The following is a 12,830-nucleotide window of genomic DNA, read 5'->3' as shown; positions in this document are numbered from 1 at the left end:
GCATATGAGCTCGCACGACGTTGCAGCCGCCGAGACCGCTGCGCTTCCATCTCAGAAGCGCTACCGCCACCAGCAAGTGACTTTCGTTCCAGAAGCCCAACTAGAGGAGACACTCACTACCGCAGTTACGAGACAAGATCAAGGACAGTCTGTTTCGTCTTTTTATTCTTCTCTTGTCGGCATATCTACGACAACCAACACTGCAGATTCAGCCTTGAGCAAATCACGGGAAACTACCCCTCCAAGGACGTCAATCCCAAATCAACTCACGCTTCCACATCTCAATCCACCCATCATGCGCCTACCAGTCGACGAAAATAATGCTGGACATCGCTATCTTGTTCGATACGGCTGGCAGCCCTTGCAGAGGGAGGGTCTGGGCCAGAAGGGGCGCGAAGGCCGTCGAGTGCCATTGAAAACCGAGCTACGACCAGACAACGTTGGAGTTGGCGCTAAGATATCGAAAAACAAGATAGATCAGAAGGAGGACAATAAACCAAAGAAAATCACGAAAGGAAAAAGAAAAGCTCAAGAGAAGCAAGCTCGTTTGCGAGATCGTGAGGATACACAGCGATTGTACAATGAGATCATGAGATGACAAATATAAGTGTCTTGTACTCAGCTGTTGTGAGTTAGGGTATTGACTACCTCCAGCTCATCGACGCCGCAGCTACGCGAAAAGGCGTACGATTAATCGCGCGAATCCAGAGAGTAACTTAGTACACACTAGTCACCAGCAATCTAGGTTGTACGCTAGAGGTTGCCGTTGGGAAATAATTGGGGATACATGCGTAATGCATCATCGAGGGGGTTCGCCCGGCCGAACAAGCATCCGTCCGATTAGCACCGCGTCGTCGTTAACTACCGCAGCTACTGGTAGTCACTTCTCGGAAAAACCGCTCAGATCCACATCACGATCGCCCTCTCGATTGACTCGCCGGAACAATCGATCTGGTGGTAGGCGGTCTCGTGCAACGATATTCATGATGATTGCACTGATTATATTTCTCGTCTTGGGATCGCTAACCCTTCGATCAAATGCCGTGCAGCAGCCATGGGCGTTGCGGGACGCATCATGTCCTGATTACAAATCGTACTCTACTAGGCGTCATGGTCCACTATCTACAGGTGAGAATTAAATTAAGGCATTGTATTTGATTTGCACAAGACCTAACAATGTGTATAGGTGCTCTAAGACTGCCATATCAGCGACCGGTGGTAGAGTGCCGGACATTTATCTCCACAGAGGTAGAAAGAGTGATTAATGATGTCAAAGACAAATTTGTTGATTCAGATATTTCTCGATTATTTGAAAACTGCTTTCCAAATACATTAGACACTACCGTGCGATGGCACTTGCCGGGTCATGCCCCACAATCGTTTATTGTGACTGGAGACATCAACGCCGAATGGATCCGGGATTCCACAAATCAACTCTCGCCGTATCTTTCGCTTCTGAAGATTGATGCACCACTCCGACAATTGGCTCTGGGTGCAATTCACACGCAGGCAGAATTTTTGACATACTCGCCGTACTGCAACGCGTTTCAGCCGCCAACCCAATCGCGGATAAAACCATCGTCTAACGAGCAGAGTGACGTTGTCAATCCTGCATACGATCCAGCATTAGTTTTTGAATGCAAATACGAATTAGATTCCTTGGCATCCTTTCTAGACTTAGCAAACAAGTATTTCGAAGCAACCGGTGATTCCTCCTTTGTCGATAGAGATCCCTATTTCACACAAGCGATTCGCAACCTTCTGATGGTGTTAGACGAGCAGGCATTGACAACGTACGACGAGGATGGAAATGATATTCGATCACGCTATACGTTTCAGCGACAGACGAGTAGTGGCACTGAAACTCTGTCTCTTCGTGGTTCGGGGAATCCGACCAACGGAAATACGTCTTTGATACGTTCAGCATTCCGACCGTCGGATGATGCCACGATCTTACAGTTTTTCATCCCTGCGAATGCATTTATTGCGATGCAGTTGCAGAAAGCCAAGAAGCTATTTGTAGCGGCAGGATTAAATGATCTTGCAAATGATTTATATTCGAGAGGCGAAACCATAGAAAAGGCTGTATGGGAGCATGGCGTTTATGAGCACAAGGTTTTTGGCAAGGTATTTGCATATGAAGTGGACGGATATGGTGGCATAATCAACATGGATGATGCAAACCTTCCTTCTCTTCTGTCGCTGCCGCTTATGGGCTTCGTTGACGCATCCAACGATGTTTACCAAAATACTAGGCGAATGCTGCTCTCGAAGAATGGTAATCCCTATTTCCTCCGAGGACCAGACTTCGCCGGGATTGGCGGGCCGCATATCGGCGTACGCTATGCGTGGCCGATGTCATTATTGGTCCTGATTCGAACGTCGAATGACGATGCAGAGATTAAGTCGGCATTGGAACTGGTGAAGCGTACAACAGGAGGACTTGGCCTAATGCATGAGAGTGTTAATGTGCGCCATTCAGCTGATTACACACGACCGTGGTTTGCATGGTGTAACTCAGAATTTGGCAAGACAATTCTTGATCTGGCGGCGCGAAAGCCACATTTGCTTTTCGGCGAAGGGGCGGAAGCATATTTGATTTGATTGATTTTAATTACGAGATTAGCAATGAGTATTGTTAGCAATTAGGGTGTTGTTCATTTTTATAGACCTGCGATGTACTGGTGGTGCTATGCTAGTACTTCATTGATATTACAATATTGTTAAAAAAACGTGTTTCGACTGTGAATGACATAACATGTATTAAACGGCCACTAAACCCTTATTTTGAACATTACGAACAAAATGTCGAGATCTGGTGGTCCAGCCCTGAAGACCCAATGGCTAGGAGACAAGCCCTCAGAGCACAGCAATTCGCCCCGAAAGGCGAGTCGCTGTGCTGGCATATGTATAGATCTCCTAACGAGAATCTATATAAAGGAAATCCATTTGGAATTGACGCCTGTTGACAAAAGGCGACGCTGGAACAGTTAGTGAGGCCGATGAATGACGTAACATTGCGCCGAGATCGGAAAACAATGCGAGCACAATGGAGATCGTGGCTCAGTCGCACGGCGCTGCTCAATTAAATTTTCTCGTCAGGCACATTCCAAGGGTCCGGGTCCCAGTATGACACGTACTGCCAATGACAACTTTGACCAATAACATAGAGAATGTTAGATATATAAATGTCGTAAACTGCGCACTTCTGCTTTTCATTTCGGCTGGTGCGATATGCAATCGTCATAGTTAATTATGACTTCGAACCAGTCGACTGATCAGTCTAGTCAGCCACTAGTGACTCTCCCATCTGTATGGGAGCAGACTACAATTCTAATTCGTAAATGGTTTCTGACTTTCCTACGATCCAGACGGTCGACAATTTATCGAGCGCTCTCTGGGCCTATTTCCTTTGCCTTCATATTTGTACGTTGTCTTCTATGTTGCTGCATCTGTTACTCATATTGATTATTTCTCAGGGATACACGAGAAACTTGTACGTTCCCCTAGGCCACTATGGCATCGCGTCGCCTGCAGCACTCACCGTGCTGTCTGACGTAATTGGATCTGATAGGCTAGTCTACTACGCGTCCGACGGAGACATTACAGATATAATGCGGGATATTATGAGGAATGCAACCTCTGGTATCCCATCGGAGCAAGTCATTGAGCTAAGCTTTGACGAAAAGGATCAAATAAATAGCATATGCAGACAGAACTTACGAGGGTATTCAAGCTGTTATGGAGCCGTGGAATGGCATTCGGCGGATCCAATTGCCGAATTATATAACTATACACTCCGTGGAAATGCTGGGATGAGTTTCATAAATGTAAATGGCCACAATAGCGACGTCGAGAAATATATTCTGCCTCTACAGAGTAAGTGGATTCTCGAGGGTTCAATTGTCTGTGGCTAACCTAAGTAGATGCACTGGACTCAGCGATTACAGGAGATACCCAACATGTCAACGCCATTGCATTTACTTCTCGCACAAATTCCGAGCATGACGAAGACGTGCGTGCTACGTATGCCGACAATTTGATGAAGTACATGTGCCCGGTCATGTTCTTCTGTATGGTCAATTGCCTGCACTATTGACCGAACGCACTAACCAACCGATAGTAATGATTAATGTAATCTTCCACCTTGTTGGCAATGTCGCTGTGGAACGTGAGAGCGGAATAATTGACTTGCTTGAGACCATGGGATGTCGGAAGGTAAGAAGTTCAGCATTTATATCCCAATGTTGCGTTAGGCGCTAACATGTAGCAGGTGTCGCGCCTCCTTGCGACTCATATTGCATATTCGGTGATATACATTCCTGGATGGGTAATAGGAGTCTTAGCTCTCTGGCTTACGACATTTAAAAAAACAAACTACGGCCTCCTCGTAGCCTATCATCTTTTAAGCGGACTCTCTCTGATATCTTGGTCGATATTTCTCTCCTCGTTTTTCAAGAAGGCGCAGCTTTCTGCAGTACTATCAGCTGGATTCAGTATGGTCCTTTGTATCATGGTGGTTGTGCAGTACGCGACTATTGGATTTAACCGCGCGGCTGCTATAGTTCTATCGTTTTTATTTCCTCCGATGAACTATACTTACTATATTCAGACGAATGCGAAATGGGAGAAGGAACAAATGCCTCTCAATCTCGTCAAAGATGCGCCAAATGGTGGCGTGGCCGCGGGAATCCTTTGGATCGCTGCAATTTTTCAGATATTCGCATTTTTTGGGCTAGCATATGCAGTTGAGACCATGCTTTACAGGAGAATAGGCAAAAATTCCTCAGCAATTGCGGGACCCTGCGAAAATGCTGTTGAATTGCATAATATCCGCAAAGTGTACGAGTCGCGATCAATATTGTCAAAAAACGAGCATGTGGTCGCAGTCGATTCGCTGTCGCTAAACATCAAGAAAGGCACTATAACGTGTCTCCTCGGGGCTAATGGTTCCGGTAAGACAACAACAGTAGAAATGATCGCTGGCATTCAACGACCTACCAGTGGCGACATTACTTTCTCAGATCCGTCCGCAGGTATTGGAATTTGTCCCCAGAAGAATGTGTATTGGGATACATTAACTGTCAACGAAAATATTTACATTTTTGGGAAGCTCAAGTCGACGACGTTCTCTGATGAAGAGCTCGCGGATCTGCTCGTTCAATGCGATCTGTATCCAAAAAGAAAGGCACATTGTTCTCATCTATCTGGCGGCCAACATCGCAAGCTTCAGCTTGCACTGATGCTGGCAGGAGGTTCCAGAGTGTGCTGCATCGATGAGGTATCTTCTGGTTTAGATCCGCTTAGTCGTCGCAAGATTTGGGATATCCTTTTATCTGTGCGCGGTGAACGGACTGTCATTATTTCCACTCATTATCTTGATGAAGCCGACATTCTGGGAGACGACATCGCAATTTTGTCCCATGGAAGTTTAAAAGCACGCGGATCCCCATTGGAGCTAAAGGAGTCCATTGGTAGTGGCTATCGAATTTATACTTATTTGCCCGAATCTGGACAGGAGACGGTCCAGGAGATTTTTGGCGGGTCTGAGGTTGCTGAATTCATCCAGGAACTCGAAAAGCAGGATCGTGAATTTTATGTTTCTGGGCCACAGCTGGAGGATGTTTTTATGAAAATTGAGGCTGAGTCAAGTCCAGATATTCGCAAGTTGCTTGCGAGTAACACCAGTGCGGCAACCGACGCGTATCTTCAAACAAACGAGAAGGACGGGGACCTCGCATTAACTGAGTTTGCTTTTGACGGTATACCAAAAGTAACTGACGAGCCAAGATGGGTTACGGGACTTGCCAGTAAGCATCTTTTAATGGTTCACATTACTAAGACCGTATCTAATATAATCTAGGCCAAGTATGGACAATGATGCTCAAGCGATCGATGATTGCCCTTCGCAATCCCATTCCAGTTTTTTTGGCATTTGTCATTCCGATTATTATTGCCGGAATCTGTTCCAACTTTTTAAAGACTATGGAGCCTACCACGTGTGAAGTTAGTAGCCGCATAGCTGTACAGGAATACTACGAATATGATCTCAATTCCCCAGCTCAAACAGTCATTGGTTCACAAGGGCAATTTCAATCATATCGGACTGGTGTATTGACGTATTTCAACGCCAGTTCTACTGAGACGTTTTCATTCACTCTAGTTTCTACAGTTGATCAACTTGTTACGAACATTGAGACAAACTACGCAAACCTGTCAGCTGGCATGTTTATTGATCCGCCGACGATAGCTTACCAAGTGGATGGGAGTAACAGCTTAATATATGGTCCCAGCATATTAAATATGCTCAGTAATACACGTGCTAACGGAAGTTCTCAAATTTTCGCGGATTATTCTCCATTCCAATATCCTTGGACCTTGTCACTTGTGAAAAGTTTGCAATTCGAAATATATTTCTCCGCCGCCATGGTGGCATTCCCTGCGTTTGTGTCTATTTATCCTGCATCTGAGCGACTTCGCAAGGTGAAGGCGCTGCAGTTTTCGAACGGCCTGAAAGCCCTACCGTTGTGGTATGCACCATTATTTTCTCGGTACATAGACGCCCCGTCCTTATTTCTAACTATTATAGGCTCGCATATACTCTATTTGACTTCGCATTTGCCATCATATCATGTGTAATTTGCATAGGAATTCTTTCATCTGCACATCATGCGCTTTATGGTTATGGATATTTTTTCGTTGTGCTCGTGCTCTACTCATTGGCATCCATTCTATTGGCGTATCTCATTGCACAGTGGGCAATTTCAGTGCTTGCATCTTTTGCAATCACAATACTATTTCAAGCTGGTATGTTCGGACTCTACCTCCTCGCCTACTTTTCCATCTCAACTTTCTCGCCACCGGACAAAATTGATTCCCAGGAATTGATATTGTACTTCACGATGGGTATATTATGTCCAGCCATCCACCTTGTTCGCAGCATATTTATGGTGGCGAACATGTTCGGGGCCTTGTGCAGCGGTGGCGGTCAACTGGAGTTCAGCAGTATTAAGGCATTCGGTGGACCTATTGCTTATCTCATCGTGCAGGGCATTGTGTATTTTGTCTTGCTGTTGTGGCTGGATACTGCTAGCATTAAAAGTTTCCAACTTCGGTTTTCGCGAAAGAAGACGCATGAGAATCATGGTCAACTTTGCCGCGACACGCCTCCCTTGGATTCTGATGTGGCTTCCGAAACTGAAAGAGTTATGTCGGGTACTGAGAAACATGGATTGCGAGTGATGCACGTTGGCAAGGAATACTATGGACGGAATATTGCTCCCGTCTCGGCCATCGAGGATGTTACTTTTGGTGTACGCCCCGGTGAATGTTTCGCGCTCTTAGGTCCCAACGGGGCGGGAAAGACTACGTTATTTGATATGATAAGAGGCGAGACTCGACCTACAAGCGGCGACATATTTGTGGAAGACGTGTCGGTTGTTAGAAAGAGGTCTCGGGCACGAGGAGCTTTGGGTGTTTGCCCGCAATTTGATGCGACCGATTTGTTCAGCGTCGAAGAAACACTATATATTTATGCAAAGTTACGAGGTATTCCTGGCGCGGTAGCGAGGAATGTGGTTGCGGACATGGTTGAGAAAGTCGGATTATCCGCGTTCAAGCATCGTATGGCATCGTATGTAGCAGCTTTCTAGAGATTGTTCAGAGTGGTGCTAAGTATAGTCTACAGGAAACTCTCAGGTGGTAATAAGCGCAAACTGTCTCTCGCGATTGCTCTGCTGGGAAACCCTCGGGTCATTCTACTCGACGAACCGTCCAGTGGTCTCGACGCGCTGTCCAAGCGCGTGATGTGGCACATTCTGTCCGCAATTTCTCCGGGAAAGTCAATCATATTGACGACACATTCTATGGAAGAAGCAGATGCTTTATGCAGTCGTGCTGGACTTCTTTCGAAGAGCATGCTCGCAGTCGGTACGAGTGCACACCTGCGCAAACGATTTGGTGGTGGATATGTTGTGCATATACTGTGTGCATCAGCTCCAAGTACGTCCAACGAGGAGGTCGCGCTTGTCCTGAATTGGGCAAAGGACAAGTTCTCCAGAATGCAGGTGGAAGAACGCCGGTATGCTGGTGGTCAATTGACATTTTCCGTGCCCATCCAGGATACCCTTAAGGCGTCAGATATTTTTAAAATTTTGGAGCATGACAAGGACAAGTTGGGAATACGCTATTATTCTATTTCGCAGCCTTCACTTGAGCAGGTCTTTTTGAAGATTGTTAGAGAGCATAATGTAATTGAGGAAGGATATTGATCGATTGTCATTTGCGGTGTGGGGGATGGCATCGTTGAGTTAGATGAGTAATGTAATTATTCCATGTGATACAGTCGAAGTGTTATAATAAATATGTGCATGATGTATGATCAGTATGTAGACAGTGACTGGACTTAATTTTTGCAGCGCATACTTGTTTTACATATCAAGCAGCGGGTAATTGATTGGATATAAGATTTATGGTGACATGGTAATGTCTTAATCGGTTTGATTGAGAAAAATTAATGCTGGGAGGAAAAATTGACATTTATCAAACCTGTAGCAATATATTGTACACTCACTATTGGGAAAAAAAAGGCGAACATTAGTGTAAATTTTTTAAAAACGCCAGCCCAACGTATTGCGAACCAAGTGAGCCAAAACCCAGCAGATATTCATGAAATATGACGGTCTAGTACACCTTGCGGAGTGCCCAGCCGCCGCCAAAACCGCGGGCAAGGGTGAGGAACATCAAGCAGACAATGTAGCAGGCACCGCAGTACGCGATCAAGCCGTCGTACCGACCATTCTGGGCCTTAAGGATTGCACCAGCGATAGGCACGCCCGTGAGAGTACCGAGACTGGCGAATGAGAATGTCGTGCCGTACCGCTTTCCATATTCCTTCATATCGGAGATTTGAGCGAGGCAGACAGGGGTGAGAGAAATTCCTGACCCAGAAGCGAAGCCGAAACAAACCAAGTACCCGATCATGAGGCCCATATTGGTGCCGTCGACAACAGACGAGACCATCCAGAGAGACAGTGAGAATACGGCACACATGAATATCGTTGCAATCATAGTGTTGAATCTGCCGAATCTGTCGGCGACGTATCCGGGAAGCCATCTGCCGAACACTGACGCACCGTTCAAGATAGCAATCATCTGGTATGCGAAAGTGGCGTCAACGCCCTTGTATAGCGCAAAAGATGTGATATATGTCTGAGGAATCTGCAAGGCCCACTCGATCATAAAAGTCGCGCAGGCGGTAGCCGCGAATCGTCGGTCCTTGAAAGCCGAGAGATCGATAGTCGCACCCGATGCCCTGTTAGGGGGGAATCGCGTGCGTAGGCAAAGAACCGCAACCGTTGACGTAACTAGGCAGATAAACCCAACAATTCTTAAGGTCCAGCCAAATCCGACTTTGGGAATTAGAGCGCGGATAAGGATCGGGAAGATAACGCCGCCAAAGCCACCGCCGGTTGTCGCAATACCGGTAGCAAGACCGCGACGGACATTGAACCACTGGTTTGTGGCCGCGATTGAGGGAGTAAATACCAGCGAGCATGAGATGCCGCCGAGGACGGAGAAGCTGAGGAAGAATTGATAATACTTGGTGCCTAGACTAAAGAGCATGATCGAAAGAACGAATCCGATCGAGCCAGGAATGACTAGTGGTTTGAGACCGTACGCGTCAAAAATCGGACCTAGATCGATCAGCTAGTAATTCACAATAGTTGGTATGAATGCGACTTACCAATCTGGACACCGCAGAAGAAGAACAGGAATGAAAAGACAGAGAATATCCACGAGATGTCACCTTCAGAATACTCTGAAAGCTGGTTTTCGCTTAGATATGCCTGGAAAACGCCAACCGAGTTCCAGATACCAAAGCTACCGAGCATCGCGCACCAAGATCCAAAGACGACAGACCAAGCCTTGATTCCGCCGTCGGGATAGTCGATCTCATTGTAGATTTTTTGACATTCTGGCCGTTCCAGCTTCTCATCTGCAATTGGATCGACGAGGGTCGGCTCAGTTCGTTGTGTATGTCTTGAATCGGTGCTCGATGTGTCTGAGGAAGTAGTCATTGTAGCAAAAATGTGTATGTTGAAAGCAGATGCTAAAGGTCGTCCCAATGTCGGAAAAACGAGGTCTCATATAGACATGCTTTCAGGTAATGCTACGCAGCCCGGTGCTTAAGCCAAACTGTGTCGGTTGCGCATGTAGAAGTGGACGACCTTATGCTGCGGCCCATCGGCCCCGCGACGGCTGTTTCCAGGCCAGTTGGGGATCAAGATGACGTACTGTGTAGGTTTGGTGTCGTAAATGGTGGCGTATTTGAGTTTCGCAGTTATGCATTCAACTCTAAACCACAATAGGAACCGCGCGGCTCGGCGCAGGGACCAAGCACATTTCCTCTTTCGGCGAGCCGCCGGCGCCCCTGCATCATCGCACAACTCTTGTGCGACAACACATCTCTCCGCGGATCCGAGCAAAAGGCCTACACCCTAACCTTGCTATTCAGGGGTAGACTTAACCCGATTGGTCGCCTCGCCTCCGCTGTATAATGTTTGCCGCTGGCTACCGTCGGGTCGGCCTTCGCCGCAGCGTCGATTGCATACTGTAGCTTCATTATTGACGCGCAATCCCTCAATTTCAGTTGGCCGTTGGAATTAGTCGCCGTAGGCAACAAGCCCCTGGTCTTTGTCCACGTGTCACGCGTGTCAGATGTCATGAACTGGTTGTAATCGCCTGAATTGCTAGGAATGCGAATCACGAGCATCACTGCGGAGAGTTACACCTGGATGCAAAGAATTCCTCTCGGCCGCCGAGTTGACTGAGACTGTTTTTGTAAATAGTGGATCCAACATTAAGCCTCATTAATGTCTGCGATGGAAGCAATCGGATTCTGTCGGGGATTGGCAAAGATCGATGGCCACAGGTTAGGGCTTGTTTCTTTCTGTTCGGTGGTTCTAGAATCGCGGGATTATTATTCAATCTTCCGCCAGCCGAGTCTACGTCACAACGATACGAACGTCCAAATTGCATAAGACCAGAAGTTGAGCGTAAAATAGAAGAAAGTATCTTTCATCCTTTACTGGGATAAGGGCATTACGTGTATGGCCAAGCGACACATGAACATAGAATCAATCCAAGTACATGCTCCAAACAGGCTCCTGGACTTCAACCCCAACGGAAACAAGGCTAATGGAAAGAAGTGCCACGCCTGCATTTAAGTCAAGCAATCTGAATCTGCAGAAGTTCAAAGAAGCTACATCACTGGCCACCAGACCACTCGAAATTATACACAGTGAGGTTTGTGGTCTATTTAAGGAACAGTCTCTCGGTGAAAAAGAAATATTTTTACATTCATTGATGGCTATGCTCGCTATATGACAGCATACCCAATGACGCAGAAGAGCGAGATTTTCAGACTCTTCAAGGCATTTAAACAGATCAGTCATATGAGACACTTCGGATGTGCCGCCTGTTGTCCGGATTTCAAGCGAAAAGTGGTTCAGTAAGTGGACCGAAAAATCTATCATAGGCATCATGATGGGCTATTCAGCGCACAGCGATATCATCAATTCCCAGACCGCGGCAATAGCAATTGCACGGAATATGCAATTTATCGAATCGGAATTTTCTGGCCTACCACATCATGACATGCATTGGCGAAAAGTGACGAGTTACTTGACTATCAAGCTAGCAATCCCCCGACCTCTAAAGCCACTAACCCCTCACCGCACGAAATAACTGGCATAAGGGGTGCACCGCCTATCAAGAAAGCGAACGTGACACTTATGGGTAGCTCGGAGGGAGCTATACAGCTTACCATAGTTCTATTTGGTGATCACCTAGTGTCTCCGCCTTCAGGTCGAGAATGGTCCATCATGAAGGTACCTCAAACACGAAGAAGACGAGCGATCGAGCGAGAATACGCAATACACGAAGATATTGTTCCTCAAACCATTCCCAGATCTATAAACGACCCGAACAACTGGATTGCAGCATGCAACCGTGAATATCAGTCTCTGATCAACACCGACATGGAGATTAACAGAGCTACCCGCAGATCGGCAGCCCAAAATTAATACAAATCAGACGGAAGAATTGACCGATATAAAGCACGTCTGGTTGTTCGCGGATTCTCACAGCTAGAGGGAGTAGATTACAGGGGCACATTTGCACCCGTTATCAGATTTGAATCTATTCGAGTCCTCTTCGCCGTTGCCACCGAAATTGACTTGGAAACTGAGCACTGCGATATTGAAAACGCATTTCTAAATGGCGAATCGAAGAAGACATTTACATGACACAACCTGAGTGGTATCAAGGCCGAGGCAAAGAACACTTGATTTGCAAGCTTAAGAAAAGTCTTTATGCACCACTTTGTAACTTGTTCAGCGCATTCGCGAGAAAGCTGTTACACCTCAGAACATTCAAAGTCGGTGGAAAGGAGCTGGCTTGATTCCATTATAGTCCTTGCCGAGTGTTAAATATCCTGCCACTACTCTAGAGCTGCCATGTACTCCTAAAATCTCAACTAATATTATGGACCTAGAGCTCTTCTCCAAGGGAATGACCCAGCTGGTCGAAAGTCAGAATGCTGAACTAACGATTTTACGGAAGGAGCTTCAAGAGTGTAAGGAGTCGCTTCAGACCTGTCAGGAGCGAAGAAAGGGCAATAGATTCAAATTACAGGGGCGAATTTGTGTATGGTACAGAGGAAGTGTTGAAATCGTTCGCGAGGCGGAAGCGAAGCCTAAGGGAAATCGACCACGTGGGCGGCCACGTAAGCTCCCAATTAAAGAAGTAGATAAAGTAGAAGAAGAGGA

General features: G+C 46.6%; 4 protein-coding genes across 4 annotated transcripts; 3 read left to right on the top strand and 1 right to left on the bottom strand.

Moving 5' to 3' along the window:
- Positions 1-4: 4 nt before the first annotated feature.
- On the top strand, positions 5-598 carry V1513DRAFT_371912 (uncharacterized protein; the record flags this gene model as incomplete). Its single annotated transcript, XM_066894759.1, has 1 exon — positions 5-598. The coding sequence occupies one exon, from the start codon at positions 5-7 to the stop codon at positions 596-598; it is 594 nt and encodes a 197-aa protein (XP_066756420.1).
- Positions 599-986: 388 nt separating this feature from the next.
- On the top strand, positions 987-2,604 carry V1513DRAFT_455826 (uncharacterized protein; the record flags this gene model as incomplete). The annotated part of the gene is made up of 2 exons (XM_066899537.1): positions 987-1,128; positions 1,187-2,604. 2 exons carry the CDS (start codon positions 987-989, stop codon positions 2,602-2,604), a joined length of 1,560 nt encoding a protein of 519 aa, XP_066756419.1.
- A 522-nt stretch (positions 2,605-3,126) lies between these two features.
- V1513DRAFT_434837 (uncharacterized protein) lies at positions 3,127-8,579 on the top strand. Its single transcript, XM_066896519.1, has 8 exons — positions 3,127-3,426; positions 3,480-3,879; positions 3,927-4,073; positions 4,124-4,218; positions 4,274-5,810; positions 5,864-6,530; positions 6,590-7,633; positions 7,688-8,579. Exons 1-8 carry the CDS (start codon positions 3,256-3,258, stop codon positions 8,268-8,270), a joined length of 4,644 nt encoding a protein of 1,547 aa, XP_066756418.1. The 5' UTR covers positions 3,127-3,255; the 3' UTR covers positions 8,271-8,579.
- On the bottom strand, positions 8,407-10,285 carry V1513DRAFT_2452 (major facilitator superfamily domain-containing protein). The gene is made up of 2 exons (XM_066894453.1): positions 9,746-10,285; positions 8,407-9,695 (listed from the first exon to the last, which is right to left on the bottom strand). The coding sequence occupies exons 1-2, from the start codon at positions 10,077-10,079 to the stop codon at positions 8,683-8,685; spliced, it is 1,347 nt and encodes a 448-aa protein (XP_066756417.1). The 5' UTR covers positions 10,080-10,285; the 3' UTR covers positions 8,407-8,682.
- Between the last annotated feature and the right edge of the window lie 2,545 nt (positions 10,286-12,830).

The sequence above is a fragment of the Lipomyces chichibuensis genome (assembly GCF_038497645.1).
Source record: "Lipomyces chichibuensis strain CBS 12929 unplaced genomic scaffold V1513scaffold_1, whole genome shotgun sequence".
Taxonomy (NCBI): domain Eukaryota; kingdom Fungi; phylum Ascomycota; class Lipomycetes; order Lipomycetales; family Lipomycetaceae; genus Lipomyces; species Lipomyces chichibuensis.
The sequence above is the reverse complement of the archived record's forward strand: the minus strand, read 5'-3'. Positions and strand labels throughout refer to the sequence as shown.